General features: G+C 44.3%; 1 protein-coding gene across 1 annotated transcript; it reads right to left on the bottom strand.

Moving 5' to 3' along the window:
• Positions 1–180: 180 nt before the first annotated feature.
• LOC139564766 (intermediate filament protein ON3-like) lies at positions 181–5,649 on the bottom strand. The gene is made up of 9 exons (XM_071384563.1): positions 5,091–5,649; positions 3,093–3,301; positions 2,897–2,957; positions 2,687–2,782; positions 2,349–2,513; positions 2,112–2,237; positions 1,692–1,912; positions 1,532–1,587; positions 181–1,374 (listed from the first exon to the last, which is right to left on the bottom strand). Exons 1-9 carry the CDS (start codon positions 5,511–5,513, stop codon positions 1,178–1,180), a joined length of 1,554 nt encoding a protein of 517 aa, XP_071240664.1. The 5' UTR covers positions 5,514–5,649; the 3' UTR covers positions 181–1,177.
• Between the last annotated feature and the right edge of the window lie 8,243 nt (positions 5,650–13,892).

The raw sequence follows: 13,892 nt of genomic DNA on the forward strand, positions 1-13,892 counted from the left end.
GAATAATCAGTTATCAGTTGAATGGGGTTTAATACTCTGAAATTCCAAAATGCTCAACATTGTAGTTTCATTTGATCAAAGGAGGTGCTAGATGGTGCCAGAGATGCATGTGAAGCACACACAATTCAGAAGAAAAGGCAACAACAAAAAATGTAAAATGTAAGAGACAGCAGGCAGTGATTATAGATCTCAGATTCATTAAATTTTTTATTTTTTATGTTAAAAAGTCAATTGTCACAAATGATGTAGGTTGTTGAGAACTTTTACAAATAAATCTGGTCGCAACATCGTTTCATTCTAATGGTCATAAAAAGCAAAACCAAGCACAGAAGAAAACTATTTACAGGAAACCTCTCTAAAAATGTAAACCTCTGACAACAATGCATTTCCTTTAGAGTTATGCGAGTGAAGATTGACTACAGGCACTTCTGTATGGCTACTTCAGTACACTATGAAAGAGACAGGTCATGTGTTAGCAACAGGGCCTATTTTTGTTTACGAGAACACATGACGTAATCGCTTTCATATCATTCATAAATCACCTTAAAGAAATATGAGGGTATTCCCACAAGGGTGGGAGTGTTTTCTCCATTCAGCTGCCAAATCAGCAAGTGTCCATAGTTGATTGATTATGTCCATGGCACTGCCGCCTATGAGTGTGACGCTAGAACAATATGCCCAACAACCACTGATGCATTTAGATGCAACATACAAACTGACAAAGATACAAGGAGGATCCCGAGCAAGCTTTCTTTATAGCTGGTTTAAACTTTTCCCTCAAGAGTTTACTCTTTTTTTTTTCTTCCAATTCCTTATTCGTCAGTGCAGAAAGATAGGATTGTAGGCCTTGTAAGGACCTGGTACATTCTGGGTTACCTGTTAATTATGGTGAAGAGTACATGGGAATGAGGGGAGAACAGCTATTGATCCTGGATGAACACATTGATACATTCATTGTTTTCCAGTGAATCACTGTCAAGGCAGTATAATTCAGTTTCCTTATTCTTATTTCTCTGTCCTGGGAGGGATTGATAAAGAAACGTAAATACATGTCATCAATCTCATTGCAAATCATCAGGTTCGCTAGACGTTCCCCCATCACTTTTAACTCAACAGGGATATAGCTGTGTCTAAGAGTACTGCGTACCACCGTGGATTGGTACAGAGTTGAAGGTCTCTAGAAACGTCTGCTGGAGCTGGTGGATGTCACAGACTTGGTGATGGTGGCACCTCCGCCGCTGCCGCCGCCAAAGCTGCTGCCACCGCCGTAGCTGCTGCCGCCGCCGTAGCTGCCGCCGCCGCCGTAGCTTCCGCCGCCGTAGCTTCCGCTGCCGCCGCCATAGCCGAATCCACCTGAGCTTCCGCCGGAGTAGTCTGGGTACAGAGAGATAGAGTGGGATCAGTTTAATCTGCTGTAAAGCTAGAGGATATTTCGGTTTCAATGATGCATGGCAAAATCCATGTGTATTCCTCAGCATAACGTAAAATGTTCTGAACAAGGTGACACAATTAGAAATGAAATGGTACTTACTGCCGCCAGAGGTCTGCTGCACATGGATTGTTGCAGTCGCACCACCGGAGGATATTCTGTAAATAGATAAGTCCAATGTTATTGAAGTTTGGATGGAAAGTTGATCAAAGATGCTGCTAAGCTAAGAGGCTAATGTCTCAACTATCCAGCTTTAACTCACCTGCTTTCCTCTCCTTCCAGCAGCTTCCTGTAGGTGGCAATTTCAATGTCCAGGGCCAGCTTGACGTTCATCAGCTCTTGGTACTCACGCACCTGGCGGGCCATGTCCTGCTTGGCTCTCTGGAGGGCATCCTCCAGGTCCTTGATGCGGAGCTTGGCGTCCTTCACCGCCATCTCACCGCGCTCCTCTGCCTCAGCGATCTGAGCCTCAAGGTTGGCCCGCTGTGGTAAAAGAGAATGGTGCATTTGCATTAACCTCGGCTATTAGCAATGCTCATTAGCATTAGCCTGTATCCACTGTAGAAGCGTGGATTAGCAGCTAATGGTAAGACGCTAGTGCGATGAACCATCTCACTTGGACATCAGCTATTTATGGACAATCCTCATTAAAAGAGGTTCTGAAATTAGATGGCACCCTCACCTGTCCCTTGACAGACTCAATCTCATTCTGGAGACGAGAAATCATGCGGTTCAGCTCAGCGATCTCAGCCTTGGTTGAGCGGAGGTCGTCACCATACTGTCCAGCAGAGCTCTGCATCTCCTCATACTGAGAAAAGTGAGGAAGAAATGTAAGAAAATTAAAATGAGGGAGGTGAAGATTGCTTATTTTGGCCAAAATTGTCCTGGTAAACTCTGTTCATGTTCAAACGCTGCTTACCTTCTGCTTGTACCAGGTCTCGGCCTCAGCTCTGCTGCGGTTGGCGATGTCCTCGTACTGGGCGCGCACTTCAGCGACAATGGAATCCATGTCCAGGTTACGGCTGTTGTCCATCTCCACCACGACAGAGGTGTCCTTGATCTGGCCCTGCAGCTCACGCAGCTCCTGAAGATCCAAGGGAGGATGGAGAGAAGCTTTTAGATTTCATCCCACATCTGATTCACTGACTATCATGTCGTGTTGAAGCTCTCCAAGATTCAGATATGGAAGACTTATGTGTTGCATGGTAAATGTGAAAAAGTTCATGAATGTTGAAAATGTTAATGAATGGTTCGTACCTCCTCGTAGACGGCCCTGAGGAAGTTGATCTCATCCTGAAGAGCGTCAACCTTGGCCTCCAGCTCCACCTTGTTCATGTAGGCACCATCAACATCCTAGAGAGAGAGAGAGAGAGAGAGAGAGAGAGAGAGGAGTTAATGGAATGGAATTGATATTGGTTCTAACTCTGATATGAGTTATGACGAGACATCATGTTATATCCTGCACACCTTCTTCAGCAGGACAAACTCGTTCTCCACTGAGGCGCGTTTGTTGATTTCATCTTCATACCTGGTGACAAAGCAAAGGGCAATATTTCATGCAAAGTCATCACTCTGGGTGGCTTCTTACGCCAAGGTTAAACGTAAGCTATTGCTTATACTAATACGGCTACTTTTGAAGCACATCCGACATATCGACACCTACTTGTTCTTGAAGTCCTCAACCAGGCCCTGCATGTTCTTCAGCTCCCCCTCCAGCTTCATCTTCTCGTTGCCCAGACCGTCAAGCTGTCTGCGCAGGTTGGAGATGTAGGCCTCAAACATGGCGTCGATGTTGGAGCGGGTGGTGGTCTGGTCCTGCAGGAGGCTCCACTTGGTCTCCAGCATCTTGTTCTGCTGCTCCAGGAAACGCACCTGCAGGGACAAAAAGGGAAATGGTCAGTGAGTGAGTGAATAAATGGATGCGTGTTCATTAATGAATGAGGATGGGGGATGGATGGCCCATGAATAAGGCTTTATAGCCTCTAAATTCAAATTCAATTGTCAGCCTGAGTAGACTTGGTGATGAAAATAATGAATCAGTTCTGTTGATTTTTAAAAGGGACTAGAACAAATTGGGCTCCAATGGTGCGGCAAAAACATAACTTAACTGAAGTCAACCTTGTAGCAGACTTGCAATAAAAGCCACACCAGTACCTGCATAGCTGTGTAAATAGCATCACAGGGTTGGGCTTGAACAGCCAGTCCCTGTCCAAGACATTGTTAATTTAACTGATGATGACATATGGTAATCTACATGTATACACCCAGGCTGAGAAGCCCACATCCTGGGAGGCAAGATGAAACCTGATCCCGTCTGTAATCTGCCCTGAGATGTGTAGCTCTCATTGTTCGCTCTCAAAACAAAAGATAGGCAAGATAAAGAGAGTTTATCGGCATGCCAAAGCATATCCAAACTTCCTCTGCCTAGGACAGGCTCACTGTGTGTGTGTGGCTTTAAATGTTTTACCTATCTCTCATAGTTATGAGTCATCTCCTTTTCGCTCTGTTTCACTGTGAAGGCCACGCATTCATTCCAGCCGTAAAAAAAACTAGGTGTGGCAGATAAACCACAGAAGACAAAAGCTGCTTTGAAGGCTTTTACAGGGGTGTTTACATTGTTCTTTGCCTTGCTTGTGAGAGTTGACTCTCTGCCAATTAAGGGGGTGTATTTTATTCTCTACCTCAAGTAAGGCATATAGGGGGTGTGCAGGTGAAAATACCTAGAGACTGGTGGAAACATGGAGTTCATCTTTCATTGGAAAAGACAAAAGGGAGAGTTGATTTACTGTACTGCAAATACTCATCTCCCATGACAACGGCGACAGGCATAGACTTTGGACTGTGGGCACTCTGTAGAAAGGTCCACACGACCACACCCCACAGGTAGGAGATCGGGTGAGTCATGGGGATAGAGACGGGTCTCCACCCTTGTTTAGATAGCAGCCAAAGAGACCGCTACAGTCACAGGACGGGCTATCAACTCCTGGGTGGAGACCTTTAATAACTTTTGTGAAAGTTAAACAGAGGGGCAGTCAGAAACAGCTTTTGCACAGTTTATAAGAGAATCCTAAAGGTCGAAATTCATTGACGATTCAGCATTAGAGATAGGACGCCATGGCAGCTATGAATCTTATCTCTCTCTTTCTTTGAACCAGAGTGTAAGATTATTGAGCTCACAAGGGGAGTTGTGACATAAGGGCTTAGTCAACAGAAAAATAAACATTCCTGCATATTAAGATCGTCTTTTCTTAGCTATATACAGCCAGGAAATCCTGTTATATTAGGATGCTAATATGTGAGGTGAGAGCAAATGCTTGTATTTGTTGCCTTTCTGGTTTACTCCATTGATTCTGATCATTGCACAGTATCCCTGTGGTCAATGTCAAATATCTATTTGGTTACAGTTTGACATGGAAGCCTGCAAATAGTATAGCTCTACACAAGCAAAGCAGCATAATATCATTCTGCTTTAATACAGGCTTTAATTCACTTTCTTTAAGAATAAATTCAGTGCATGAGAAAGTCAATGGAAATGTGTACTGGTACTTATCTTGCTCATTACAGAATATATAGTAAAATAGCATGCAATCGATATCGATGTGAATGCTCAGTATTTGAAGTGCAGGCGAGGTGGAGTCGTATAGGGTTAACAGGAACTGACCTTATCGATGAAGGAAGCGAAGCGATTGTTGAGGGTCTTGATCTGCTCCTTCTCGTGGGTGCGGACCACCTGGATGTTGGGGTCGATCTCCAGGTTCAGGGGGGCCAGCAGGCTCTGGTTGGTTGTGACAGCTGTGATGGGGTATCCGCCACCCATACCACCACCGAATCCAGCGCCGAGACCGCCACCGTAGCCACCTGCGCTGCTGCTGCTTAAGCTGAAGCCGCCGCCGCCGCAAACGCCGCCACCGAAACCGGCGCCGGAACGACGGACGGATCCGCTGCTCATCCGGGTTGATCCGGGGGCAATCATAGACTGGCTGGTGAAGCTCCTGCGAACGCTGGTGACGCCGCCGCCCATGCTGCCGCCGCCGCCCATGCCGCCGCCGCCGCCGCTGGTGTAGCTTGTCCTGCTGAAGCTCATCGTTGAAACTTTAGGGGAGTGTTGACTCTTCTTTACAAGCCTGGAATTTTCGAAAAAGAGAGGGGTAGAGAGCGACAGAAGTAGGACAGAGGACAAGGAGGCTTCAAAAGGAGAGTCAAGTCCCTCAAGTGACGATCTGTCTGGCGCCACACCGGTTTTATCCTACTCTAGAGCCAAGGGGAGGGGCATTCACCTGGAACACACCCACTTTTACCTGCACCTCTCTCTCTTTCCCTCCTCTCCCTTGAGGCTGTGGCTAGCAGGAGTGGCCTGTCCTGTCAGACTGGTAGAAAAGGTTTGAGAGGAGATCAGCCCTGACACACCCTGCTTCTGGCCAAAGGGTTGAGAGAGAGAGTTGTGGGGGAGGGGGGGTGTGAGTATACAAGGAGGGTGAGTCTTTTAACCTTTGGGATTAATTGCATTTTACGAGAGGTCTCTTCAAGAGACGACAAGTGCACTATCTTACACAGGTACGAGAGTAGTCACAGAGCTACGAGAAAGTGAATGAGGAGAAATGCACTAAAATGTGGTTACTTGGAGATAATTTACTGTCGTGTCGCTACTGTATGTCTTCAATATGTATGGCGGACATGGTTATGTGTTTACAAAACTTAAATAAACATAGCCTATCGGAAAAGGCAAGCCTACTGTATAGACAACACACACCCATATGCATACACACACACACAGACACACATATCCAGTGTTCATCGGACCTGCAGCAGAGTGGCTCATTTGATTGACCCAAACCACATGTAAAGCCTATGTGCATGTTCTTGTTATTTTCAGTCACTATACAAACCTGCCCTAGTCTGACATAAACTGTTATACTATGAGTCTACTAATGTAGAGCCTTAGGGGGAGTAAAATAGGCTCGTAAAGGCTGGCACAGAAGGATTTGCTTAGGGCATATGCATATATTATAGTTTCTACATGTCTACAGCGTAGCCAAGTTCACAGTCCGGGGAGTACAGTCTTGCACATGAATGAATTCCGTATATTACAACCTCTTTCAGTAGTATAATCACTTACTCACTTCGATTACGCCAACTTTAGTTGGCACTACACCCAGTGGATGATTTTAATGACAGACAAGTTGATGCCAGTGATATCATTTCCAGTATACTGTACTCCTTTGGCAATTGGAAACTGTACACTTTGTTTTCAACATACAGTAACGTTGTACACCTACTTTCAGTGAGGGGAATTTTAGCTCTGTCTCTTGAATTTTCGTGAATGTGTGTGAGAAACTGTCTGCGAACTTTGTCTCATTGCAATGTTGACCAGACATGTGCATGACTCTTCTTGGCAACAGATGTTGATGCATGAGTAATATCTCATAGAAAGTGTGTTGTGCGACTCCTGACTCGTTCCTTAGGTTGATTGATTGATTCATTGAATTTGAAATCAAGACATATTCAAATCAAACCACACTTTATTTCAAGAGCATTGAAAACATATGATAGAAACAGTACAACAGGGCCAGTGATGTATGCTATGTTCCTGACTCTGTAGGACCTCTTATAGTAAAAGTCACATCATTTACTGACAGTGAGTGTGTGTGTGAGTGAGCTCTGACTCATCAACCTGTCCCAACACGGTTGTATGCGGTCTCGCACTCTATCTGTCTATCAATCTCTCCTCCACTTTCTCTCGCTGACTCGCTCCATTTCGAGTTGTAAATCTCTCTTTCACACACCTAAATACATACAGTGGGGAGAACAAGTATTTGATACACTGCCGATTTTGCAGGTTTTCCTACTTACAAAGCATGTAGAGGTCTGTAATTTTTATCATAGGTACACTTCAACTGTGAGAGACGGAATCTAAAACAAAAATCCAGAAAATCATATTGTATGATTTTTAAATAATTAATTTGCATTTTATTGCATGACATAAGTATTTGATCACCTACCAACCAGTAAGAATTCCGGCTCTCACAGACCTGTTCGTTTTTCTTTAAGAAGCCCTCCTGTTCTCCACTCATTACCTGTATTAACTGCACCTGTTTGAACTCGTTACCTGTATAAAAGACACCTGTCCACACACTCAATCAAACAGATTCCAACCTCTCCACAATGGCCAAGACCAGAGAGCTGTGTAAGGACATCAGGGATAAAATTGTAGACCTGCACAAGGCTGGGATGGGCTACAGGACAATAGGCAAGCAGCTTGGTGAGAAGGAAACAACTGTTGGCGCAATTATTAGAAAATGGAAGAAGTTCAAGATGACGGTCAATCACCCTCGGTCTGGGGCTCCATGCAAGATTTCACCTCGTGGGGCATCAATGATCATGAGGAAGGTGAGGGATCAGCCCAGAACTACACGGCAGGACCTGGTCAATGACCTGAAGAGAGCTGGGACCACAGTCTCAAAGAAAACCATTAGTAACACACTACGCCGTCATGGATTAAAATCCTGCAGCGCACGCAAGGTCCCCCTGCTTAAGCCAGTGCATGTCCAGGCCTGTCTGAAGTTTGCCAATGACCATCTGGATGATCCAGAGGAGGAATGGGAGAAGGTCATGTGGTCTGATGAGACAAAAATAGAGCTTTTTGGTCTAACTCCACTCGCCGTGTTTGGAGGAAGAAGAAGTATGAGTACAACCCCAAGAACACCATCCCAACCGTGAAGCATGGAGGTGGAAACATCATTCTTTGGGGATGCTTTTCTGCAAAGGGGACAGGACGACTGCACCGTATTGAGGGGAGGATGGATGGGGCCATGTATCGCGAGATCTTGGCCAACAACCTCCTTCCCTCAGTAAGAGCATTGAAGATGGGTCGTGGCTGGGTCTTCCAGCATGACAACGACACGAAGCACACAGCCATGGCAACTAAGGAGTGGCTCCGTAAGAAGCATCTCAAGGTCCTGGAGTGGCCTAGCCAGTCTCCAGACCTGAACCCAATAGAAAACCTTTGGAGGGAGCTGAAAGTCCGTATTGCCCAGCGACAGCCCCGAAACCTGAAGGATCTGGAGAAGATCTGTAGGGAGGAGTGGGCCAAAATCCCTGCTGCAGTGTGTGCAAACCTAGTCAAGAACTACAGGAAACGTATGATCTCTGTAATTGCAAACAAAGGTTTCTGTACCAAATATTAAGTTCTGCTTTTCTGATGTATCAAATACTTATGTCATGCAATAAAATGCAAATTAATTACTTAAAAATCATACAATGTGATTTTCTGGATTTTTGTTTTAGATTCCGTCTCTCATAGTTGAAGTGTACCTATGATAATAATTACAGACCTCTACATGCTTTGTAAGTAGGAAAACCTGCAAAATCGGCAGTGTATCAAATACTTGTTCTCCCCACTGTACGTATTCATGCCTCTCCAATAGCATGACATAGGTTTATAGAAATATTCAAACTAGTGTATGAATGAATCACAACGATACAGCACATATCTCATACAACTTCACCACACAAAAAGCATTCATGCATTACGTAAGGGATAGTCAACGAGGGGCTATGCATTCCATGGAAAATAATGAACGACGTGGACGTGGAAGGTGTGTTCCATGACGTGCTAGCGGAGTGGAATTGACCTTCCACGGAGTTGCATTATTTTCTAGAGAACGCATAGAGGCCCTAGTTGATTATCCCCTTCATACCATGGCTATAATTTAACACATTTGTCACTAGCAATGCGTTCATTTGCCGGTGGAAATGTGTTTAACATCCACTGAAGTAACAAGCAGTTTTACAAGATAGCTAGTCGTTGCTGTGGTAACTAAACAAACCATCAGGCCTAGCTTGCCATTATGAAAATCTAATTCAACAATGCCAATAAAGTTTTTTAAATTTGACTTTTACTTTCAGATGTATTTATGCTGCAGTAGTTTATGTGTCGGGGGGCTATGATCAGTCTGTTATATCTGGAGTATTTCCTCATGTCTTATCCGGTGTCCTGTGTGAATTTAAGTATGCTCTCTCTAATTCTCTCTTTCTCTTGGAGGACCTGAGCCCTAGTACCATGCCTCAGGACTACCTGGCCTGTTGACTCCTTGTTGTCCACAGTCCACCTGGCCGTGCTGCTGCTCCAGTTTCAACTGTTCTGCCTGCGGCTATGGAACCCTGACCTGTTCACCGGACGTGCTACCTGTCCCAGACCTGCTGTTTTCAACTCTCTAGAGACAGCAGGAGCGGTAGAGATACTCTCAATGATCGGCTATGAAAAGCCAACTGACATTGACTACTGAGGTGTTGACCTGTTGCACCCTCGACAACCACTGTGATTATTATTATTTGACCCTGCTGGTCATCTATGAACATTTGAACATCTTGGCCATGTTCTGTTATAATCTCCACCCGGTAAAGCCAGAAGAGGACTGGCCACCCCTCATAGCCTGGTTCCTCTCTAGGTTTCTTCCTAGGTGTTGGCCTTTCAAGGGAGTTTTTCCTAGCCACCGTGCTTCTACACCTGCATTGCTGCTGTTTGGGGTTTTAGGCTGGGTTTCTGTACAGCATTTTGAGATATCAGCTGATGTAAGAAGGGCTTTATCAATACATTTGATTTGAGAAGCAGCTCAAACATAGAACATGGAAGAATGAACTACAGTATAGCCATTGAATTCGACCTTGCAAATATAACGCCCTAACTACACCGTGCCAACATATCCTCCAAAAACTGGTTTCTCTGGCATTATCAATTAAATAATGCACGCTCTAGAATGCCCTTCAAGACAAACCGAAACAACTATTCAACAATGCAATGGTATAAACATAAATGTACATTACACACACACACACGCAAATTTCTCTCTCAATTCGGTCAATACTAAAGAATGTATGAAGGAATCAGAGCTATAGTATAGAGAAAACAAAGGTGGTGTGTTGTAATGGATGTACTGTATATCACACTGTATATATATCGTTACGGTCTGACAAGCCTCGTGGGTAGAAGTATTCAGTTGGTGGTTGAAGATATCCCTCTAGTGGTGTGGGGGCTGTGCTTTGGCAGAGTGGGTGGGGTTATATCCTTCCTGTTTGGCCCTGTCCGGGGGTATCATCGGATGGGGCCACAGTGTCTCCTGACCCCTCCTGTCTCAGCCTCCAGTATTTATGCTGCAGAAGTTTATGTGTCGGGGGGCTAGGGTCAGTTGGTTATACCTGGAGTACTTCTCCTATCTTATCCAGTGTCCTGTGTGAATTTAAGTGTGCTCTCTCTAATTCTCTCGTTCTCTCTTTCTTTCTCTCTCTCGGAGAACCTGAGCCCTAGGACCATACGTCACGGCAAACCGGGCATGATGACTCCTTGCTGTCCCCAGTCCACCTGGCCTTGCTGCTGTTCCAGTTTCAACTGTTCTGCCTGCTGTTATGGAACCCCTACCTGTTCAACTCTTAATGATCGGCTATGAAAAGCCAACTGACTTTTATTCCTGATTATTATTTGACCATGCTTGTCATTTATGAACATTTTGAAAATCTTGGCTCTCTCTAATTCTCTCCTTCTCTCTTTCTTTCTCTCTCTCGGAGGACCGGAGCCCTAGGACCATACGTCAGGACTACCGGGCATGATGACTCCTTGCTGTCCCCAGTCCGCCTGGCCCTGCTGCTGGTCCCCAGTCCGCCTGGCCCTGCTGCTATTCCAGTTTCAACTGTTCTGCCTGCGGTTATGGAACCCCTACCTGTCCCAGACCTGCTGTTTTCAATTCTTAATGATCGGCTATGAAAAGCCAACTGACATTTATTCCTGATTATTATTTGACCATGCTTGTCATTTATGAACATTTTGAAAATCTTGGCTCTCTCTAATTCTCTCCTTCTCTCTCTCTTTCTCTCTCTCGGAGGACCTGAGCCCTGGGACCGTGCGTCGGGGCTGCCGGGCGTGATGGCTCCTTGCTGTCCCCAGTCCACCTGGCCTTGCTGCTATTCCAGTTTCAGCTGTTCTGCCTGCGGTTATGGAACCGCCACCTGTCCCGGACCTGCTATTTTCAACTCTTGATGATCGGCTATGAAAAGCCAACTGAAAATTATTCATGATTATTATTTGACCATGCTTGTCACTTATGAACATTTTGAACATCTTGGCATAGTTCTGTTATAATCTCCACCCAGCACAGCCAGAAGAGGACTGGCCACCCCTCATAGCCTGGTTCCTCTCTAGGTTTCTTCCTAGGTTTTGGCCTTTCTAGGGAGTTTTTCCTAGCCACTGTGCTTCTACACCTGCATTGCTTGCTGTTTGGGGTTTTAGGCTGGGTGTCTGTACAGCACTTCGAGATATTAGCTGATGTACGAAGGGCTATATAAAATAAACTTGATTTGATTTGATTTGATTATTCACCCCCAGGGCTACATACAGTAAGTGGAGGGAAATGCTTATAAAAAGAGACCGCAATAGAAAAAGAAAGGGAAATAATAAAAGCCCGAGTGACACAGAGAAAATAAGTATAGAAAGGAAGCAAAAAGGAGGTCAAAAAGAGAGAAAGACAGTAAGATATGGAAAGAAAGACGGAAAGAGAATAAGAGACATGGGAGGTAAGAACAAAAATAAAGAGAAAAAGATGAAGTCATGCTCATAAATCGACCTGTGTGTGGTGTCTGTCTGTTGTGGTGATCCTGTGATTGCAGTCAGTCAGAGCTATGCTCTGGAGTCTGGGATTGTCTAGCCCAATGACACACACAGAGGAGAGGGTGTGAGGGTTTCGGCAGGGCCAAGACAGAGATGGGCTTGGCCTTTCAGGAAATCTAAGAATGGAATTCAAGTGTTGTGCCTAAGAGCAGTGTGTTATACTGTAATAAAGCCATATACAAGAGTAAATGTCTGTGTGTGTGTGTGTTTTACAATGGGTGGGTGTGTCTACTGTTTGTATGGGTATACTGTATGTGTGCCTGCATCTAGGCCTATAATAGATATGTGTGAATTGTGTATGAATTATTGTGGAGCCCAAAGCGTCTTAGGCCATCATGCACCAATAAGAAGACAAAAGAAAAGTAGTGGCCGTGTCCTGACTTGCTTTAGTTTTGCTTTGGTGTCTTGGATACATAGACCTATCATTAGTGAATCTCGGCTCTCCCTTCCCAAACAGAAGTAAAATGCAACAAGAAAACAATATCTATTATGAAAACCACAAGAGCTTAATAAAGAGAAAAGATGCCTGCCAAAAAGAAGATGGAATGAAAACAGGGACGCTTGCCAAAAACACGAGTACACAAGCTTTCCCTTGGAACAGTGAGAGTGAATGAGTGATTGAGTCCCTTAAGGGAGAAAAGCACTCTTTTATCCATTTTTACAATAATCTCCTTCTCTACCCTCCTTCGTTTTGAAATGTTATCCTCCTCAACCGACCTCATCTTCTCTCGGCACTTCTCACTAGCTTGCTCATTCTTTGGCACTAATTAAGAAATTACAAATCCTAGTTTCAACTATCAATCTTTGCGATGACTATTGCCTTTGCAGGTGTCGCTCTTTGGTGTGACAGTATTGACTGATTGATTGCCAGCGACGCTCTTTGTTTAAATGCTAATGCTACATGGCAAACTAAAAGCTATGTCAAATCAAATAATTAAATTGTTTGTCACATGCGCCGAATACAACAAGTGTAGACTTTACTGTGAAATTTTTACTTTACGAGCCCTTTCCCAACAATGCGGAGTTAAAAAGTTTTAAAAAATTGTAAAAAATGTCAAAGGAAACAGTAGCACAATAAAATAACAATAACGAAACTACATACAAGGAGTATCGGTACTGAGTCAACGTGCAGGGGTACGAGGTAATTGAGGTAATATGTACCGCAAGTTGCTGATAATGGCCAGAATGGAGCGAATGGAATGGCATCAAACACTTGGAAACCATGTGTTTGATATATTTGATACCATTCCACTGATTCCGCTCCAGTCATTACCACAACCCTGTTCTCCCCAATTAATGTGCCACCAACCTCCAGTAACATGTTGTTCATGGTAAAAGTGACTAGGCAATCAGGATACATAATAAATAGAGCATGAAGGGTTTCATTCCAAAACGCTATATATCTATTTTAGCTTTTATTGTTTAAAGAACTTAGGAAAGCTATTAGTTGTATGTACGGAATACGCATGGTATTGTCACGTTCGTTTAGAGATGGATTGGACCAAGGTGCAGCGTGGTGGGCGTACATCTTACTTTATTAAAAATGAACACCAAAAAAAATAAAAAATACAAACGTAACGTAAAGTTCTGGGCTGCTCACAGGCAGTCACACAAAAACAAGATCCCACAAACTAAAGGTGGAAAAAAAGCTGCCTAAGTATGATCCCCAATCAGAGACAACGATAGACAGCTACCTCTGATTGGGAACCATACCCGACCAACAAAGAAATAGAAAAACTAGAATGCCCACCCAAATCACACCCCGACCTAACCAAATAGAGAAATAAAAAAGGCTCTAAGGTCAGG

Source organism: Salvelinus alpinus, chromosome 2, assembly GCF_045679555.1.
Source record: "Salvelinus alpinus chromosome 2, SLU_Salpinus.1, whole genome shotgun sequence".
NCBI lineage: Eukaryota > Metazoa > Chordata > Actinopteri > Salmoniformes > Salmonidae > Salvelinus > Salvelinus alpinus.